The sequence below is a fragment of the Gossypium hirsutum genome, chromosome A11 (genome assembly GCF_007990345.1).
Source record: "Gossypium hirsutum isolate 1008001.06 chromosome A11, Gossypium_hirsutum_v2.1, whole genome shotgun sequence".
In the NCBI taxonomy this organism is placed as follows: Eukaryota; Viridiplantae; Streptophyta; class Magnoliopsida; order Malvales; family Malvaceae; genus Gossypium; species Gossypium hirsutum.
Window position 1 is genome coordinate 69172407 of NC_053434.1, and position 17460 is coordinate 69189866.

The 17460-nt window shown below is 30.7% G+C and overlaps 2 protein-coding genes and 1 long non-coding RNA gene across 19 annotated transcripts; 1 reads left to right on the forward strand and 2 right to left on the reverse strand.

The window, feature by feature from the left end:
• Positions 1 to 853: 853 nt before the first annotated feature.
• Positions 854 to 7693, reverse strand: LOC107890843 (RNA-binding protein 39). Of its 8 annotated transcripts, none has more exons than XR_005905264.1 (15): positions 6610 to 7693; positions 6065 to 6143; positions 5870 to 5926; positions 4704 to 4759; positions 3662 to 3893; positions 3275 to 3361; positions 3105 to 3182; positions 2861 to 2944; positions 2657 to 2721; positions 2392 to 2584; positions 2194 to 2282; positions 1606 to 1720; positions 1320 to 1384; positions 1172 to 1193; positions 854 to 1072 (listed from the first exon to the last, which is right to left on the reverse strand). XR_005905264.1 is itself a non-coding variant. In XM_041082307.1 (14 exons), the coding sequence occupies exons 1-13, from the start codon at positions 7278 to 7280 to the stop codon at positions 1349 to 1351; spliced, it is 1842 nt and encodes a 613-aa protein (XP_040938241.1). In that variant the 5' UTR covers positions 7281 to 7693; the 3' UTR covers positions 854 to 1072; positions 1320 to 1348. The 8 variants fall into 8 exon arrangements, 4 of the variants coding, with proteins under 4 accessions (XP_040938241.1, XP_040938243.1, XP_040938244.1 ...); XR_005905263.1 differs by having other exon boundaries at positions 1172 to 1215; XR_005905265.1 differs by having other exon boundaries at positions 1172 to 1239.
• Positions 7694 to 11902: 4209 nt separating this feature from the next.
• LOC107890874 (uncharacterized) lies at positions 11903 to 12655 on the reverse strand. Its single transcript, XR_005905273.1, has 3 exons — positions 12384 to 12655; positions 12243 to 12294; positions 11903 to 12117 (listed from the first exon to the last, which is right to left on the reverse strand). It is a non-coding gene; the product is annotated as an uncharacterized lncRNA (long non-coding RNA).
• Positions 12656 to 12658: 3 nt separating this feature from the next.
• LOC107890855 (calcium-dependent protein kinase 20) lies at positions 12659 to 16573 on the forward strand. 10 transcript variants are annotated; one of them, XR_005905271.1, is made up of 8 exons: positions 13524 to 13698; positions 13887 to 14005; positions 14088 to 14184; positions 15182 to 15268; positions 15351 to 15494; positions 15755 to 15906; positions 15992 to 16107; positions 16308 to 16573. XR_005905271.1 is itself a non-coding variant. In XM_016815444.2 (6 exons), the coding sequence occupies exons 3-6, from the start codon at positions 15187 to 15189 to the stop codon at positions 16049 to 16051; spliced, it is 438 nt and encodes a 145-aa protein (XP_016670933.1). In that variant the 5' UTR covers positions 13524 to 13698; positions 13887 to 14005; positions 14088 to 15186; the 3' UTR covers positions 16052 to 16573. The 10 variants fall into 10 exon arrangements, 2 of the variants coding, with proteins under 2 accessions (XP_016670933.1, XP_040938245.1); XR_005905269.1 differs by lacking the exon at positions 15182 to 15268 and having other exon boundaries at positions 12659 to 13698; XR_001682071.2 differs by having other exon boundaries at positions 14088 to 15268.
• Positions 16574 to 17460: the final 887 nt, after the last annotated feature.

Genomic DNA, 17460 nt, shown 5'->3' on the forward strand with positions numbered 1-17460 from the left:
TGATAGAAGTCTTCAAGGTAGCAGTAGAACTCTGAAGATATCAGTAGATCTGATCAGGGTATCGACAAAAATTCTAGGCCAAAACTACGTTGCTTATTGGAATGCATTCTACTAGTAGAATACTATAGCCTTTTCAAGGTCGTTTTCATCTTGAATTGTCCTTCAGACTTCAAAAAACTCATTAAAAATCAAGTTAATTCAAGGCCTTTTAAAAGTTTATTTTGTCCAACACTTTCAAAATAATTTTTAGGATTTTGCAAATTTAAGTAGGAAATCTTTAATATTCTTTTTGTTATATCAAAATACTTGAAAATTTTCAACTAACAGATATTTTATAATTTTAATCAATCACAATCTATAATCGATAAATTTTTTAAGTGATAAATTTGAAAAACAAAATTAAATTACTTAAATATTAAAAAATTTATATTATTTCAATTAAATAATTATTTAAATAATAAATAAAACTATTTTTCATTATTTAAATAATTTGAAAAAATATATATCCAAATTTACCACCTAAAAATTTAAAAATATTAAAATTTCTTACATTTTTCAAAAAATTTAGTACTTTTTATATTTTTATATTTATTTTTTTGTACTTTTGTAAATCTTTTTTATTTCTTAAAGAAGTTTGATAGTTTCCATAATTTTTAAATACTTTTCTTTTGTAATTTTCTGCATTTTTCACAGATTTTTTAAGGCTTTGACGTTACAATTATGTACTAAACTGAAAATATCTAATATCAAGAACCATAATGAAGACAGTATAAATTATGTTTAAACCTTAAATAAACATTAGATTGGACGAGCTTGATAAAAGATGAGAAAATTTTAAAACTTGCGCTCCCAATAATCCCAAGGGTGGTATATATTCAATAATTCTTTTACATGAATATAGAGTTTTGTAATGGAAAATAAATTCCCCATTTCAAATAAATTGTTACCGATAAATTTCTTTTGAAGTTCATATATGGCCATAACAGTTCTTTTTTAAATGATCTTGAAATCTTTTGAGTACTGGAATAAATTCTGATACATACAAAATTATTTGCCTCCTCCAAGTATTGCCCTGTTCCCAAAAATAAAATTGGCAGAATATTTAAGCAAATTAAAAAAAACAAAAAAACAAAAAAACAAAAAAAAAGTGAACAAATATCAATTATCTTACATTTAGCTCATTGTGTACCAATCTGAAATAAAAATAAAAATAATCTGCACCCAGTCAAGACAATTACCCTAAATATATATATGTGCACTGAAGCAAACATGAGGAACCGAAAATAAAAACCCCACATCGAAAAATTTGCAAAACTTACTTGATAATGTGAAAGCTGCTGAACTTCAATCAACCTTTAAACCTCGCTTCATATTCATGGGGTTGCTGCAATAGTTGATCAAAGTTATTAACTAGGAAAACACATGTAACCAGCAAGTCCTCCATATACTAAATAGATTCAACCACCAGAAAACATTACTAAGACGACAGATAAATTAAAGACCAAGGTCCGTTCAAACTTCAACCAGGAATTAAGATAACTATGAAAGTATTACTAGACTGGAAAAGAAAAGCTAAATGTTTTTCATTGTGGAAAACGAATTTACCATAAATAAGGCTGATATTGATCTGCCTGCAAACCATCTCATGTGCATTGCACGTTGAGCTTTACCCGCTGCTTCTGTTGATTCAAATCGAAGATAGACACAACCGCCACTGTTTCTGTAGGGAAGAAAAAATGACAAGTGATAAAAGAAAGAAGTTTTCTGTTAAACTGCAGATGGGAAAATGGCAAAGCAATCTTTCTTTCCTCGTAACAGTTTTCATTTGTTAATAAAATATGTATTGGGTAATCTTACAAATTGAAATGATAAAACAAAAAAGCGTTATAATACAAAATAAGATGCCATTAGTCATTGATTGTCAGCTACAGATATTAACCAAGTTGCTGAATGACTGCATAATGTCCATAACTTGCACAGAAATAACATTACTAACAGATTAATAGATGTAAAAATATGTGATTATCCCCTTCCTCAACATTGATACAACATTTGCCCCTTCATAAACAATAAAGAACAGATAAAATATATTTATCCGGTTCTGGAGTACACAATTATCAAGCCAACTAAAAAGAACAAAAAATTGCTGTAAAAAATGAGTTTATCCAATGCAATAGACAGTCCGATGCTTACTTGTCCACATAAATATGCTTCACCCTGCCATATTTGCTGCATTCTTCTTCAACATCCTCTTTAATATCCAAATCAAAATCAGGTTCCGTCTGAAATAGAACTTAAAAAGAATATCACTACATTGTATAAGGAAGCAAAAAAGGAAGAAGACAAGAAGTAACACAGAAATAGCATTTTTAGAAACCGGAAAATCTAAACCTCAGTTGTAGGATCAAACATATTCTTCAACAGCAAACACTCGCTGGGCTGTCCAATAGGTTCAAGGGCTGTAGTAGACATGATTGGCTGTAGAACCGGTGCTGGATATGCCCCTTGGCCATTGACTGGTAATGTTGCCTGTTGATTTGGAGCAGACCCATTAACAAGGGGTACTCCAAGAGAGCTCGTAATGCTGTAAAACAATCACATTAGATATATAATATGATTAAAAAAAGGAAAAGACTATCTGAAAGTACAAACGAACCTTGTTGCAATACCAGAGCGATCCAGTTTCTGCATAAGCAACGCTCTTGATTGTGCGTTCAAGGCCTGGATAAAAGTTACACCAGTTAAGCAAAAAGAAAAGTGATAAAACAATTCCTCAGCACTATTACTAGAATGAGACAAACTGCGAATTAAAAACCAGTATTCATTAAATACTACTATAATAAAATGAATTTCAACTTACCAAGCCACCGCCCTCATCATCATCAAAGTCTGCAGATTTTGCTGTAGTATCTTGGGTAACAACATGATCTGTAACAGATGAAACCTACATCCAATTTTGACCACAAAGCCATTAATACGATATAAGCCAGTTGTAGTTTTTCTTTTATTTTTTTATTCCGCTACAGTGACTGAAAATAGAACACACAACTGACACTGAGATTACACTAACATAACATACAATTTCATGAAATTAACAAGCCTACCTTAATGGTTCGACCAACAATCTCCAGTTTCCCGTTCAAGGCACTTTGAGCTGCTTTTGCATGTTCAAGTTGAGCAAACTGTAAAAAACAAACAGCCAACAAAGAACATGCATGGTTATTATTATACAGAAAAATGAACATAAAAGCTCAAGTCTTCAGCCATATCTAACCTGGACAAACCCAAAACCTTTGCACTGCCCAGTCTCAAGGTCAAGTGGTAGTTGCACAAGCTCCACAGGTCCAAAAGGTTCAAATATCTGAGCCATTAACATAAGAAAAGGGTTTGAAATGAAAATAATGTAACTTAAAATTATTAAACACTAAAACTGGGTAATATGAACATGGAAAAGGTTCAAAGAAAATTAAAATTTCAAAAAATTCACGTAACCCCTTCCAATTTTTTTCCTAAGAAACTACTATTAGAATGTACTTTCCTTTTAATAAGAAGTTAAATTTGGAAAAGTTTAGAGAACACCAAAATATAAATGCAGTAATTCATAAACCAAATCAAAGAATGGTAACTTCTAATTTTGCTGATAAGCTAATGATCCTATTACCTGTCTAAGCTGCATTTCTGTCATATTAAAATGCAAGTTCCCTACATATAGTTTTCTATCAACAGCTCCATATGGTCCAGCAACACCACCTGCGCCTGCACCAGAAGTATTGGACTGAACAAGATTCTTTTCGGCCTCTGAAGGTTTAACCATCACAGGTTGACCAAGAAGCAGTTGACCAGACAATGCGATTGCCATTGGCACAGACATCACATCATAAAACTCAATGTACCTGCAATTTTATCAGTGACAAATTAGTTTCTCAAAATATGAGAAATAAATACAACCAAAGTTTATGTCAAAGTGATGCAGGGAAAGAAAAACTATTGTGCAGGGAGCTATTCTGAGCAACTTTTGTTGAATCTGAAGTCTGATGCAATAAAAAGGTTAGCTCAGCATAACAATTAGAAAGCAAAATAGATTTCTTACACCAAGATAACAAAACAATGATAATCAAACGACACAAAGGACTCAAAAAGGAGGTTAAAAGATTAGCATGTCCTTTTTGATTTTAACAGAAAGTAAAGATGGCATAGATAACACCTTTAGCTTAGATTATACACATGGAACAAGAAACAAGATGAACCCGCAAAAAAAAAAACAAAAACAAAAATCATAGATGAACAACATCTCAACCCCTCCAGATAACCAAAAAAATGAAAAATAACATATTAAAGGGAGAAAGAAAAAGCCTAACAGTGAGTCAAGTCACGAACAAAACCACTTTTAGATTAAACCGTATGGAGCATCTTAAAATTCTTATCTGTACTACTAACAAGTTGAATAGAATAAGGTACCCATGTCCGTAAGCTGCATTTAATGCTAAGAAATTTGAAAGGTGAGGAATAGAATTCAGGTTTATGTCATCTAATATGCGAAAGAAGCATGAATTGATTAAAAATTGAGAACTATTCCCATCAATCCTCATCATTATAGCATTGCAAGTGCATTTAAGAATACAGTAAACCTTGATTCTAGTACAAAGATATATTTCACACAACTGCAAAAGGAAGTCTAATTTGCTCAACATAAAGGCACTTACCCAACCCCCTTTGATCTTCTTGAATTTCTATCCATGATCAGCCGAACATCCCTCACCTGAAAATAGTAAAGGAAAACAGATATGGCATCAAACATAAAATAATAACCTAAAAGATTAAATATGCGGGGAGATCCCAGACTTTCAAGCTTCCTGATGAAACACCTATCAAGGAGTGTCCGCAAGATTATATCGTTTAACATGTGCTTTTAACTCACCCCACATATATAGAATGTTGAGACACAAGAAAGTCATAATACTACTCGAAACTGAAGGCAGAGGATCATATACTGCAAGAGGAAGCAGATGAATCTCAATAATGTGCATTCACATCATTCTAAACATTGTTTTATGCATTAACTTAAAGTTATTATCAGAAATGCATAAAGACAAATGAATTTGAAGGAATATAGCAGATTATGCAAAATGATATTCCCAGTATGCTAAATTCTAGAAATTGCAATAGTGAGTTATTCTAAAGGAAATAAACATGGTATTTCAAGTGTACACAAACTTCCAAAACATTACATTAACATTTTCCCAGATAAATTAATGTGAAATCTTAGCATGCTTGAAAGAAGTTGTTGATAATTCATAGAACAACCAATGTTGTCAAGGGCGAAAGGTGCATCTAGGTACTAGAACCCTTATATTGCCTCAGGCGCAAGGCTCAAAGATAAAAAGAATGCTTACTTAAGCTATGTAGTGCCGTATAAGTATAAGTGCATGCTTTTATATGTGTGTATGATAAGCTTAAGATATACAATCATCATGACAATATCTCTAAAGAATGGTGAAATTTATTTGCAGAAAATGCAAGTATTTTTTGGTCAATATGCATGGTTCTTTACAGTCCCATGCCTACTGTTGAATAGGCAAATATCAAAAAGAGGAGAGTTTGATGCTATCCCCTTTTTACCAGTAAAGCAACATCTAATGAAAAAAAGAAAAATAAAATAAAGAGTAACTTCGACCAGGCAAGCTTTTTTATGCATATTGCCCTTAACAAAAAGTATGCCTAGAAGCACCAAGTGTGTGCCTGATCAAATGCACCTCGCTTGAAAGGGTATTGAGGTGCTTTATTATCAAGCACAAGGAGCAAAGTGTAGATACAATACTGACTACATCCTTCACAAAGAAATAAAATAACCAAGTTAAACCCGACTAACCTTGCCTGCTTTTGAGAAGAATTCATAGACATCTCTCTCAGTTGCTTTTAGAGGCATCTGTCATCAACCAATTCAAGGTGAACAACAATTAATAAATAGTGAAATTTAAAAAAAAATGCATGTTGATACACATAAATATTACATTTATATCATACAATACTTTGAAGATGAAAGCAAAAATAGCAATTTATCTACCTGATAAGCAAAAACAGTTCTCTGGTCCCTCTCAGGATCAGCCTCAGGCTCCACTGCATCTTTCTTATCCTTAAATCTCCTGAAACATCCATGTTCATGAGATAATTCAGGATGCCACTAAAATCATGCTCTAAAAAAGAAAAAAGAACCATCTGCACAAAATTACTAGACATTGCCATCGACATCCTACCAAAAATGCACATACAAAAGGCATTACAGTTCTATAACTCTAAAGGATACAACTAAGGAATCCTCTCACCCTATTTCTTGCATATAAATTTACTCCAAAAAATGAATTCTGAAACATCATAAAAAACAATAAACTTCATCCCTAAGGGGTGAGCAGTGAGCACTTCAACCATGTTTATGTGCTTAGATCATGACAGACAATATAATTGGATGGTATAAACACGATGCAAAAATGCATGTTTAATTGAACTTAGCAGTCATCTAGTCATTTCTACATCTGCATAAACATTACAATACTTCAACATAGGTGCCCAGAAATTCATTTTGCACATATAATGTACTTTTTAAAAAATTACCTGCTATCTCTGATGTCAATTTCACGTTCCCTCTCTTGATCGCGTTCACTCTCGTGTCTCCTCAACCTACTACTGCTTCTCTCTCTCCTATCTCTCTCCCGCTCCCTCTCTAGCTCACGATCACTCTCGTGCCTCCTCGACCTACTACTGCTCCTCTCTCTCCTATCTCTCTCCCGTTCCCTCTCAATCTCACGATCACTTTCGTGCCTCCTCGACCTACTACTGCTTCTCTCTCTCCGGTCTACCTCCCTCTCTTTCTCCTTTTCCTTCTCTCTTTCCCTTCTCTCTCTCTCCTTTTCCTTCTCTCTCCTATCCCTCTCTTTCTCCTTATCTTTTTCTCTTCTTTCTCTCTCCCTTTCCTTCTCCCTCTCTCTGCTACCCCTCCTCTCTAAATCCTTATCTCTATCTCTCTCCCTTTCCCTATCCCTGTCGCGGCTGCTTCTATGGCGGTCCTTATCCCGATCTCGCCTCTCCTCGTCGTCCTCATCGCGGCCGCTTCTCGATTTCTTGCTGCTCCTCTTGCCCTCGTCATCCTCTTCCTCTCTATCTCCATCTCTCTTCCTATAGCTTCTCTCGCTCTTATCCTCCGATCCTCCTCTGTCTTTCGTCTTCTTCGGATCTTCCTGCTCCTCAACGGTTTTTTCCAAATACTCGTACTCGTCGAAATCCATTATTTTGTTTCAAAACTTCCGAGATTTCACCTCTTTTTGTTGAAGGTAATAAAGTTGGAACCTCGAAATATGGTTTGAGAAATTAGGGTTTTGTTGGGGTTCAGCTGTCAATTGCAAGGGTTTGGTTTAATTTGGGTCCTCGAAATCTGGGAATGGGACTTGGGTGCAATTTGATAAAATTGCGTGGGCTTTGAGAGAATTTACCAAGAAGTTTGAAGAAAGATTGAAGAAAAGAAACGAGTAGAAACAAAGACAAACAGCAAGTGATTCCCTTTTCCACAGCACATTCACCGGATACGATATGTGTGAAGTGTGTGAAGTGTGTGAAGCGTACGGAATCTATGGGCTTCCAACTTCGTTGTATACAATATTGGGTATGTTATAGGTTTCTGACAATAAGGGTTGGCCTGTGTTTTAGGGAAAATTTGTTCGTCCTTTTTGTGTATTTGTTTTTAAAAAAATAATTTGATTAATAGAAAATGAAATAAAATTAATGTAAAATAAGTTTTTTTTAAATAAATTATCCTCTTAAAAAGCGTAAGTTATTTTCTATAAAAAAATTTAATTAATTTAAGTTAAGCTTAATAATATTATATTGATAATAAATTTTATTTTTATTTTTAAAAATATTTAAAATTATTAAAATATTAATAAAAATATTATATTTTTAATATTATTAAACATATATATTTTATTATTTTATTATATTGATAATAAATTTTATTTTTATTTTTAAAAATATTAATAAAAATATTATATCTTTCAATATTATTAAACATACATATTTAATTATTTATATTTAGTTATATAATAAATTATTTTTATAATTAATATAATTTATTAATAAATTATTTAATATTTTAATTTTATTTTAATAATAAATTTTAAAAATAATAAATTTAAATAATATTATTCAATATTATTGAAAATATTTAATACTAATATTTTAATAATAAATATTTATTACAATTATAAATATGTTAAAAATATTTTTTTTGGAGAAGAAAGGTTAAAATATGTCGTAAGTCTATATAGTATTCACAAATTTGTAATTTAGTCTCTGTACTTTTATTTTTAATAATTTAGTCCGCCTACTTTTCAATTTTGAAAATCAAGTTCAATTGTTAACTTTTTTTTTTTGTTAATTTTGTTGATATCACATTTTTAAATAAAAATAATCACTTGATAGTCTTATAACTAAAAAATGACGTTGTAATAAACCTAAATTTTAAAAAATGTTTTTAATTTAAATTTATAGATATAAAATAAACTCAATTAAACAATGAAAAGACAAGAAAATCTCAAATGTATGTTTGTTTTATTTAAAACAATTTTTATGAAATATTTTTAATAAATCTGTCAAACAACAGAAAATATTTTACACAAATTCATCCAAAAACCAAAAAATATTAATTCTTCCAAGAAAGTAAGTCATTCTCCAGAAATCATTTTCAGTGAAATAACAGACCCTAACTTCAAACTCTATTATTATATAAGAATAGTGTGATTGTTTCACATAAATTGATTTAGGCCTCAGTTTGATAGATGATTAAAAAATATAAAAAAAATATGGTAAATAATAAGTAGATAAAAATTACTTTATCATTGAAAGGAGAATGTTTTCAATTTATTTATCAAACAATCTAATTATATTCAGTAATTAATTTTAAAAATATATTAAACAAATTTTATAACTTAAATTCAGCACTCAAATTTTCAACATTTATTTTTTCAACATTTAATTTTTCAATTTATCAAACAATACCTTATATAAAATGTTTTTTTTTGCATTTTATTGTATTTGATTCATTAAAAAAATTGACCAACAAAATATTACTTGCAAATGAATGGAAATTAAGCTTTTCCTTTCTCTTTTTTATTTTTATTTTTTTTAATTGAGTTAATTTTTGAAAAACATAAGTTATTTTTTAAAAGAAGTGTTCATTTATGGGTTTTTATTTAAAATTAAATTAAATTAAGCATAATATTATTATATTAATGATAATTTTTTATTTTTTTATTTTTAAAAATATTAAAATATTAATATCAAATATCATTTTCTTTTAATATTAATCTCATTACATGTTCTTATCATATTTGCTCTTTTTTCATACAATACTTAGAACTACCCATAGCCCTTCCCCAACACTTAAATAGGAAGATAATGTGCTTCAGCGCACTTAAACTCACTTCCTCCTGCACTAACAAAAATATCGATGTCAATCAAGTTAACACTCAATCGACAAATATTAAAATGTTGAATAATATCAAACATACTTATTTAATTATTTATATTTAATATAGTAAATTCTTTAATATTACAACTTTACTTTTAATAATAAATTTTAACAATAATATTTTTAAATTTTAAATAATATTTTTAAATAATATTGAAAAATGTTTATATTAATATTTTAACTATGAATAAATATTACAATTTATAGATATTTAATAATAAATAAAATATTATTATTTAATAATATAAATATAAGTATTTGTTTAAATCATGATTAACTTCATTTATCCATTCCAACTCTAATGTGTCATTATTCACTTTCATATATGTAATTAGTTTTCTTAGCCGTGCGATTCACTTATTAAGTGTGTATATCAATTAAAATGTATTAAAAATTTTCTAATTTTTATATAATTTTTGTGAATGATATGAGAAAAAATTCAAATTGATTATTCAAGAAATTGTTAGAAATAATAAGTGAAACAATAATTAAAAGGAATAAATCTTAAAATAATACATAAACTTTGGTTTAATATGCATATTTATACATAAACTTTTATTTTATGTAATTTTATACATGAAATTTTGATTTGATCCAATTCTCACAAATTAATATAGTTATTGATATAGCGCTATTTTATATTTATATATTGCATACAAAAATAATTATATTTATCTAATATATAAATAAGTTGATGTATTTATTTCTTTAAAAATGTATGACTGGATATAAATAAAAATTATTTTATTAAAAAACAATTTTTGGTAATTATTTTTATTTAAATAAATTTTAATTTTTTCCAACAGTTTTAAACCTTTTTTACAAGCTTTAAAAAACATATTTTTTTGAAGTAATTCTATGATTTTATTTATGAAAAAAGTCCCATATTTATTTGAGAAAATAGTTTTTAAGTAATAATTTTAAATTAGAAATTTTTATGTTTAGCACCTTTAAGACATTGATTAAAAATTAGAAAAAAAATGTTTAGAAAATAATGGATTATTTGTAAAATTTTGGGAGTGACATTTTTTTATATGTAACGAAATAATTGTTTAGAAAATATATAAAAAATTGTTTGGTGACATGTTTTTAGGTGGGATTTTTTGTTTCAATATTGTATTTATTTTCTCAAATTTCTGGGTGGAATGTATAGAAGAATGGTTAAATAAGTTTAAATATGTCGTTTTTTTTAATTGGTTAAAAATATTTTTTTTAATTTAAGAAAATAGGTTGATTTTAGAGAGAGTGTATGAAAGTGCATCCAATTGGACAAATTTTCTACTGACATGTCAAAGAAAACGTGCCCAGCTAGAAGTGTTTTCTAAAATTTCTAAAGAAAACGTATCCAATTGGGAATGTTTTCCCTGACATGTCAACAGAAAACTCGCTTAGTAGGACGCGATTTCACACTCTTTCTCTAAAATCGATCTATTTCACTAATTTTAAAAAAGAAGATTTATTTAACCAATTAAAAAAATCAGCACATATTAAAGCAAAAAGTAAAAAGTAAAAAAAAATAAATTGTATTAGCGACAAATTCAAATTGTTGTATATAATTATCATTAAATATTTTAAAAATTATTTATTTTAATTTATTGATTTTTTTTCAAAATGTTGTATTTTATTTTAAATATTTATTTATTTTAATGCATCCTACGTCGTTGATGGTGCGCATTCTAAGGGCCAAATACTTTCCTAATACAAGGTTTTTTAATGCTCAGTTAGGTTCCAAACCATCACTCGTTTGGAGGAGCATCTAGAGTGTCAGGAAATTAATTGAGATGGGGCTGAAATGGAATGTGGGAACAGGTGAAAGCATTAACATTTGGGAGGACAGTTGGGTGCCAAGGTTTTTACCTGGAAAAGTTAAAACTTCTAGATTAGGTAATATTGAGAAGGTGTCTAAGCTTATTTTGCCAAATGGAATGGGTTGGAAACGGGATTTGATTGACTCGCTTTTTGTAGCTGCTGATGCAATCCTCATTCAGGGTATTCCTTTACCGTCTGTTCCATAAGAGGATTTCTCGTGTGGGACGGTGAACGCTCGGGTTTCTACTCTGTTCGTAGTGGTTATCGTTTATTACTCCAACAGCCAACTCTTTTATCATCTAGGCATTATGTTTTCAAGAAATTTTGGGCAACTAGATGTCCCCCGAAAATCAAAATAGCTTTGTGGAAATTTGTTCATGGTTTTGTAGCCACTAGACCATGCCTATACAATAGAAGAGTTGCAAATAACCCAAGCTATCCGAGGTGTAATGTTGATCATGAGGCAATGAACCATGTGCTAAGATTTTGTGCTAAAGTGAAAGATGTGTGGGTAATCTTGGGTTACCCTTTGCATATGGTTAGTACTCAAATGGATTTCCATTAGTAGCTTTCATGGATACTGAAAATGCATCATATAACAAAACATAATGAAATTTGTGTTACAATGTGGGCTATATGGTTTGCCCGAAATCATATGGTGCATGAGGGAACAAACCAGAGTGTGGGTGAGATTGTTGGCTTCATTCGCAGCTATTGTGTGAAGTTGGTCTCTGTGATCCATACGAATAATGGTGTAGTCTCCAACATTCAAGTTCGGTGGTCTCTGCCACCTGCAGGGGTGGTCAAAATAAACGTTGATGCAGGGTTTAGATTAAATCAAAAGAAGGCTGCAACAGGGGTTGTAATTCGAGATGAAAGTGGGGAAATTTTGGGGGCTTGTTGCAAAATCACTTACCCTATGCAATTGCGGTGATACACGAGCTCCAATTGCTAAAGAGTTGGGTTTTCTGTCAATAATAGTTGAGGGAGACTCAAGATCTGTTATCAAGAAGATTAACAACCATGAACAGGATTTCTCGGATATAAGGACTCTTACCTGTTCCGCAAATCAGATAGCGAAGGAGTTCTATGCCTGCGCCTTCCACTTCATTGGCCGATCTGGTAATAAAACAGCATGCAATGGCGTAAGAGGGATTAAGTCGAGGTGAGGATAGTTATTGGGTCAAAAAAGCTCCAGCATTGGTAGAAGCAGCAGCTGCAGAAGATGGCCGTCTTCATGAACCTCCATAGAGCTGTTGGTTCTCTTTGAAGGGTTGTGAGGATTTGATTTTTGAAGACTCCATTTCTTGTTTTGGTTGCTCTCTATTCAATATTGTTAATGATTTTGTTGAGCAACTACCGATTGGAATCCCATGGTTGAGGGTTCTTTTTTGTGTTTTTCTTTTAACTATTGGTTCATAATTGTCTTTTTTTTTTCTTTGTTCTATTCATAAATAAAGAAGCCGACTTTTGAGATAAAAAAAAATTATCAGAAAAGATAAAGAAATTTGAAATAATTTCAAAACAAAAAATCATCTCAACTATTATCTTATACGATAAAACAAACAAATTTGAAAACCATCCCAACAATCATCTCTGATTTGAAGTTTGGATATAGATTACAAATATTGACTTAGCATACTCTCATGCATTAATTTTTTTAACCAGCTAGACATTCTTTTCTTTAGTCTGCATTTGTAAAATTATTTCCTTTTGAAAGTATAGGAGAACTCTTAAAATGAGATACAAATTAATTTTTAGATTTAAGATTTAATCTATCTCGTCAAAATAAAGAGCACACAAAACCTATTCCTTTTTCCTATTATAAGATTTAAGATCAGGACTTTCAAGATTTAGCAATTTGGGTATTCAGTATTTGTTTTTCTTTCTTGAAAGAAATGCAGAGAATTTCACTTTAAAATTTTCGGTATTCCATTTTCACTTGTATTTCTTGAAATTCTTTAACGCTTCATTTGGTTCAATGTAATGGCAAAGCCATTACAGGACGGTTCCAATTTCTACAGTAAAGCAGAGGTTTGGTTAATTGGAAAACTTTAAATGCCGAATGGAGATTACAGCTTCATTCTGAAAATCGTTGAATAGCCATTCAAAGGAGGAGTGCCGAATTGGCGATTCCAGCCTCTCCACCGAATGACATTCTTTTCCCTTCCGAAAATACTTTCAGACTGAAATTTCTCAGCGGTTGTACTTTTTTTTTTCTTTAGCCATCAACAATCTCATGCTCAAATCAATCTAAAAGGAAGCAAATCAACTTGAAGGCCAAAGACCCACACTTCGTTTACCACTCCTAAGCGATTCCAATCCATCATTAGAACCGTTTGGTGCTCAGTAAGGCCCTGCTTGTTTTGATGGTAAGTTTTTCTTTCTTTCTCTCGAATAGAAAAGTAAATCAATGGCTTATAGTCGTATTCATTCAAGAATTTATCCATTATCTACATGGTCCAAAAACAAAGTTGATAAATTGAAACTTTCAGGTTTCATTTTCCTTTTCCAGGTTGCCATACGGAACATTTGTAATTGGTTGATTTTTTTTTTCTAGGTTCAAAACGAAGTAGCTTTTTCATTAGGACATGGGTTTTCAATTTGCAGAACTCCCTATGTTAAATCTTCACAAAAGCTGGGTGAACAATCACTGGGCATTTCCAGAGTTGTTGAAAAGTGGGTCTCCTTTAAAAGATTGAATTCAATTTATCAAATTCTTGAATTAGAAGCCCAAAGTTACTAATTTTTTAGGGTGCAGGAAACCAGTGAAAAAGGCTGAAAAGAACGAGCATCACTTGTGGAAGAAAAGAGATTCAGCTGGCTCTGGACAAAAGGCACTCAATCTTGTTAGAATTGTAAGTTTAATTGGCTTATTTGTTCTATATTGGCTATAGTTTTTAGTTATAGTATGGGTTTAGTATTTGAAGTTTAATTTCAATTTTTAATAATGTTTGTGTTGCATTTGTTTTGTGATTTCACTGTTACTGTATACCCACTGATTGAAATCTGTTTTGTACTAATGTTGTTGAAGTCATTGTTCCTTCTGCAACCATGGAAGACTTTGGCTATTCATCAATAACACCATTTGCAGCTTGAACCAAACTTGATTTATTCTGCTGGTGGCTACTTGAACCAAACTTACTTTATTCTAGGCATCACTTTTGATTGCAATTAATTTATTTTTCCGGGCTTAATTTATATGCAATTTTAGTTGTAATGATTCTAGGCATCACCATTTGCAGTTTTAGTTGCAATTAACGTGTTTATCTTTTTCATCATTAGTCTGCTGCCCTTTTGACCATAAGAAAAAAAGGGGGTGTAATAGAAGATAGTTTCTAAACGCATGGTGCCTTTTTGGTTAGAAGTTAGAACTTGGATATGTTAGTTTTATTTTTTTTAATTACACATTTCTATATGACTACCTATTTGTTAATTTCTGTGGGGATAAATGCCTTCACTGAAACATTGGGTTCTTGTTTAATGGTGCTATTCTGGGGCCAGATATTTTAACTTTTGGATTACTGTTTGTAAAGAAAATAATCTGTATAGAGTTACTTTTTTTTTGGGGAAGGGGGCAGGGAACTTAAATTTTGCATTTTCCTCTGGTTTTCTCATGCTGAAAGATTCATTGAATGATTATTTGGTGTGCTTCTACTGATTCAACCTATTTGTTCAAGATGCTATAATTTAAGCTGTGGCTGTCAGCTTGGTTATGTTTAGTATTTTCTCGAGTTAAATTAGATTTCATGAAGTCGCTGATACTCAGTGACAAAAGTGGATGTTGAGCAATGGACAAGGAGCTATGATGGGAACATATAACACCCTTCTACTTGCATTTGATATGGATAACAGAGTGGATGAGGCTGGATCATTATGGAACATGGTTTTACATACAGATAATCGTTCTATCTGAAAGCGGTTGTTTTCTAGGAACTATAGGTCCAAGCAACTATAAGACTGCTTCAGTTATCTCCTTTTTACATTTATGCTCAAGCAGCTCAAAAATGCTCTCTTTTAACAGGTGAACGATTCAATGAGATTGCGGGAAGCTCATATTACATGGCTCCAGAGGTTCTTAAACGTAATTACGGCCCAGAGGTTGGTGTCTGGAGTGCTGGAGTTATCGTCTATATTTTACTTTGTGGTGTGCCACCATTCTGGGCAGGTTTGCCTTTCTATTTTCAAGTGCTTCCCTTTTTTTTCATCTGACATCATGAAGGTTATATCTCGAGATAAATGTAGAGACAATGTGTGCTTCCAGAGTTTGGATAAAGAAAAGAGAGATATAAAGAAAAAAAAACTTTTAAATTTATCTTTAATATTATGTATTAGGAGTTTGATGTATTCTTTTGCATACGGTTCACTATCTACTCTTTTACTTTTAGAAAAATAGATATAAATTACATTTCTCGTGTTTGCATACAGAGACTGAGCAGGGGGTGGCACAAGCAATTATTCGCTCTGCTATTGACTTTAAAAGGGACCCATGGCCTAAGGTTTCGGACAATGCAAAGGACCTTGTAAAGAAAATGCTTAATCCTGATCCAAAGCAGCGTCTTACAGTACAGGAGTGCTTGGTAACCTTCTGTATATGTTACATGCTTTATTTTTATTGATATATATTTTCTATGCATGAAAAATCATCCCAACTATTGTATGCAGAACATCCATGGCTACAAAATGCCAAAAAAGCACCCAATGTTCCATTGGGTGAGACTGTGAAAGCTAGGCTCAAACAATTTTCTATAATGAACAAGCTGAAGAAGAGAGCTCTAAGGGTAATAATCCAAATAACTGCTGTAGTTTATCTGCTTTTAAGTTGCATGGACCTATAGTTTCTACATTTAAGACAAGCAGAAGTTAGTTCTTAGAAGATACATGAGCAAATGGAAATTCGATTTCTACTAGTTGATTTATACTAGTTGATTTCCTAACATCTTAACATGCATATTGCAACATAAAAAACGATTATTTGCAGGTATTTTATTAAGCCTCATATGTCTATGTGATTTTGACCATTCAAGTTTATGGCAAGTGCAACATCCGAGAATCCAGGATGACCGACATCCGTAACTTGCAAGCATTTGCACTGTACATTCAGAAGAATGATATTAAATTTGCTCTGTTTTCCATTACCAAGGAAATGGAAAAACAAGTATCTGTATTCACACTGATTTTTCTTGCAAAACACATCTATCATTCTTTTATTTACTTTTCAAATTATGTAAATTGAGTACCGTTCCACTTGGATTTGGATTTATTTTTTCTTTTGCATGTTGTTAATTATTTATTCTCTGTGTTGTCAAGATCGTATATGAGTTTGAGAAACTTTCTAAGAGAAGCCAATGCTATGGAGAGAATTCGCTATTCTTATACGAGAATAACATAAAGAACTAGAGTTTTTGAATAAAATCAAATGAGGAATGGCTTTTGAGACAAAGGGATTACGGGTCTTAGCTCCTTCTGTATTTATGTCGAGTTTTCTTCATGTTTTTAATAACATAAAGAGCTATGAGTTTTTGAATAACATAAAATCAATGATTATGGTTTTTGAATAACAAAGGAGAAAGGACTATGAGTTTTGATTTTTTTATTTCACATATGAAAAGAACTAATGTTACTAAAATTTAGTAATTTTTCATGTAAAATTTGAAGGTTTTTATTTCACCAAAAGATTGCTATAAATAATTAAGTATTTAAAGAGTATACCTTATAATTAATTGTTGTGACCATGTTATTATAAAGGATAAAATAAAATATAAAAATATGTCTTCTATTAAAATTGACTATTAAAATAAAATATTATTAGAAAATTATCGTACTGTATGTTAAACTCATTTTTATATTGGCGATTGTGACCTCTTTGTAAGAGAAGAGGTGAGAGGCTAGATTCAAGCAAATATATTAGGCATTGAAATATTCTTAATAATAATATTATATTAAAATTGTTATTAAATATTATTAATAATTATATTAAGAATGTTATTAAATTGTATTTAATAATAATTATGTTAAAATATGATTAAATTATTTTTTATTAAAATATATTTAACAATAATCTTATTAAAATTTAATAACAATAATTAACTATCTACTAAAATTTTGTTAAGGGTACTTTGGTCATTTAAGCA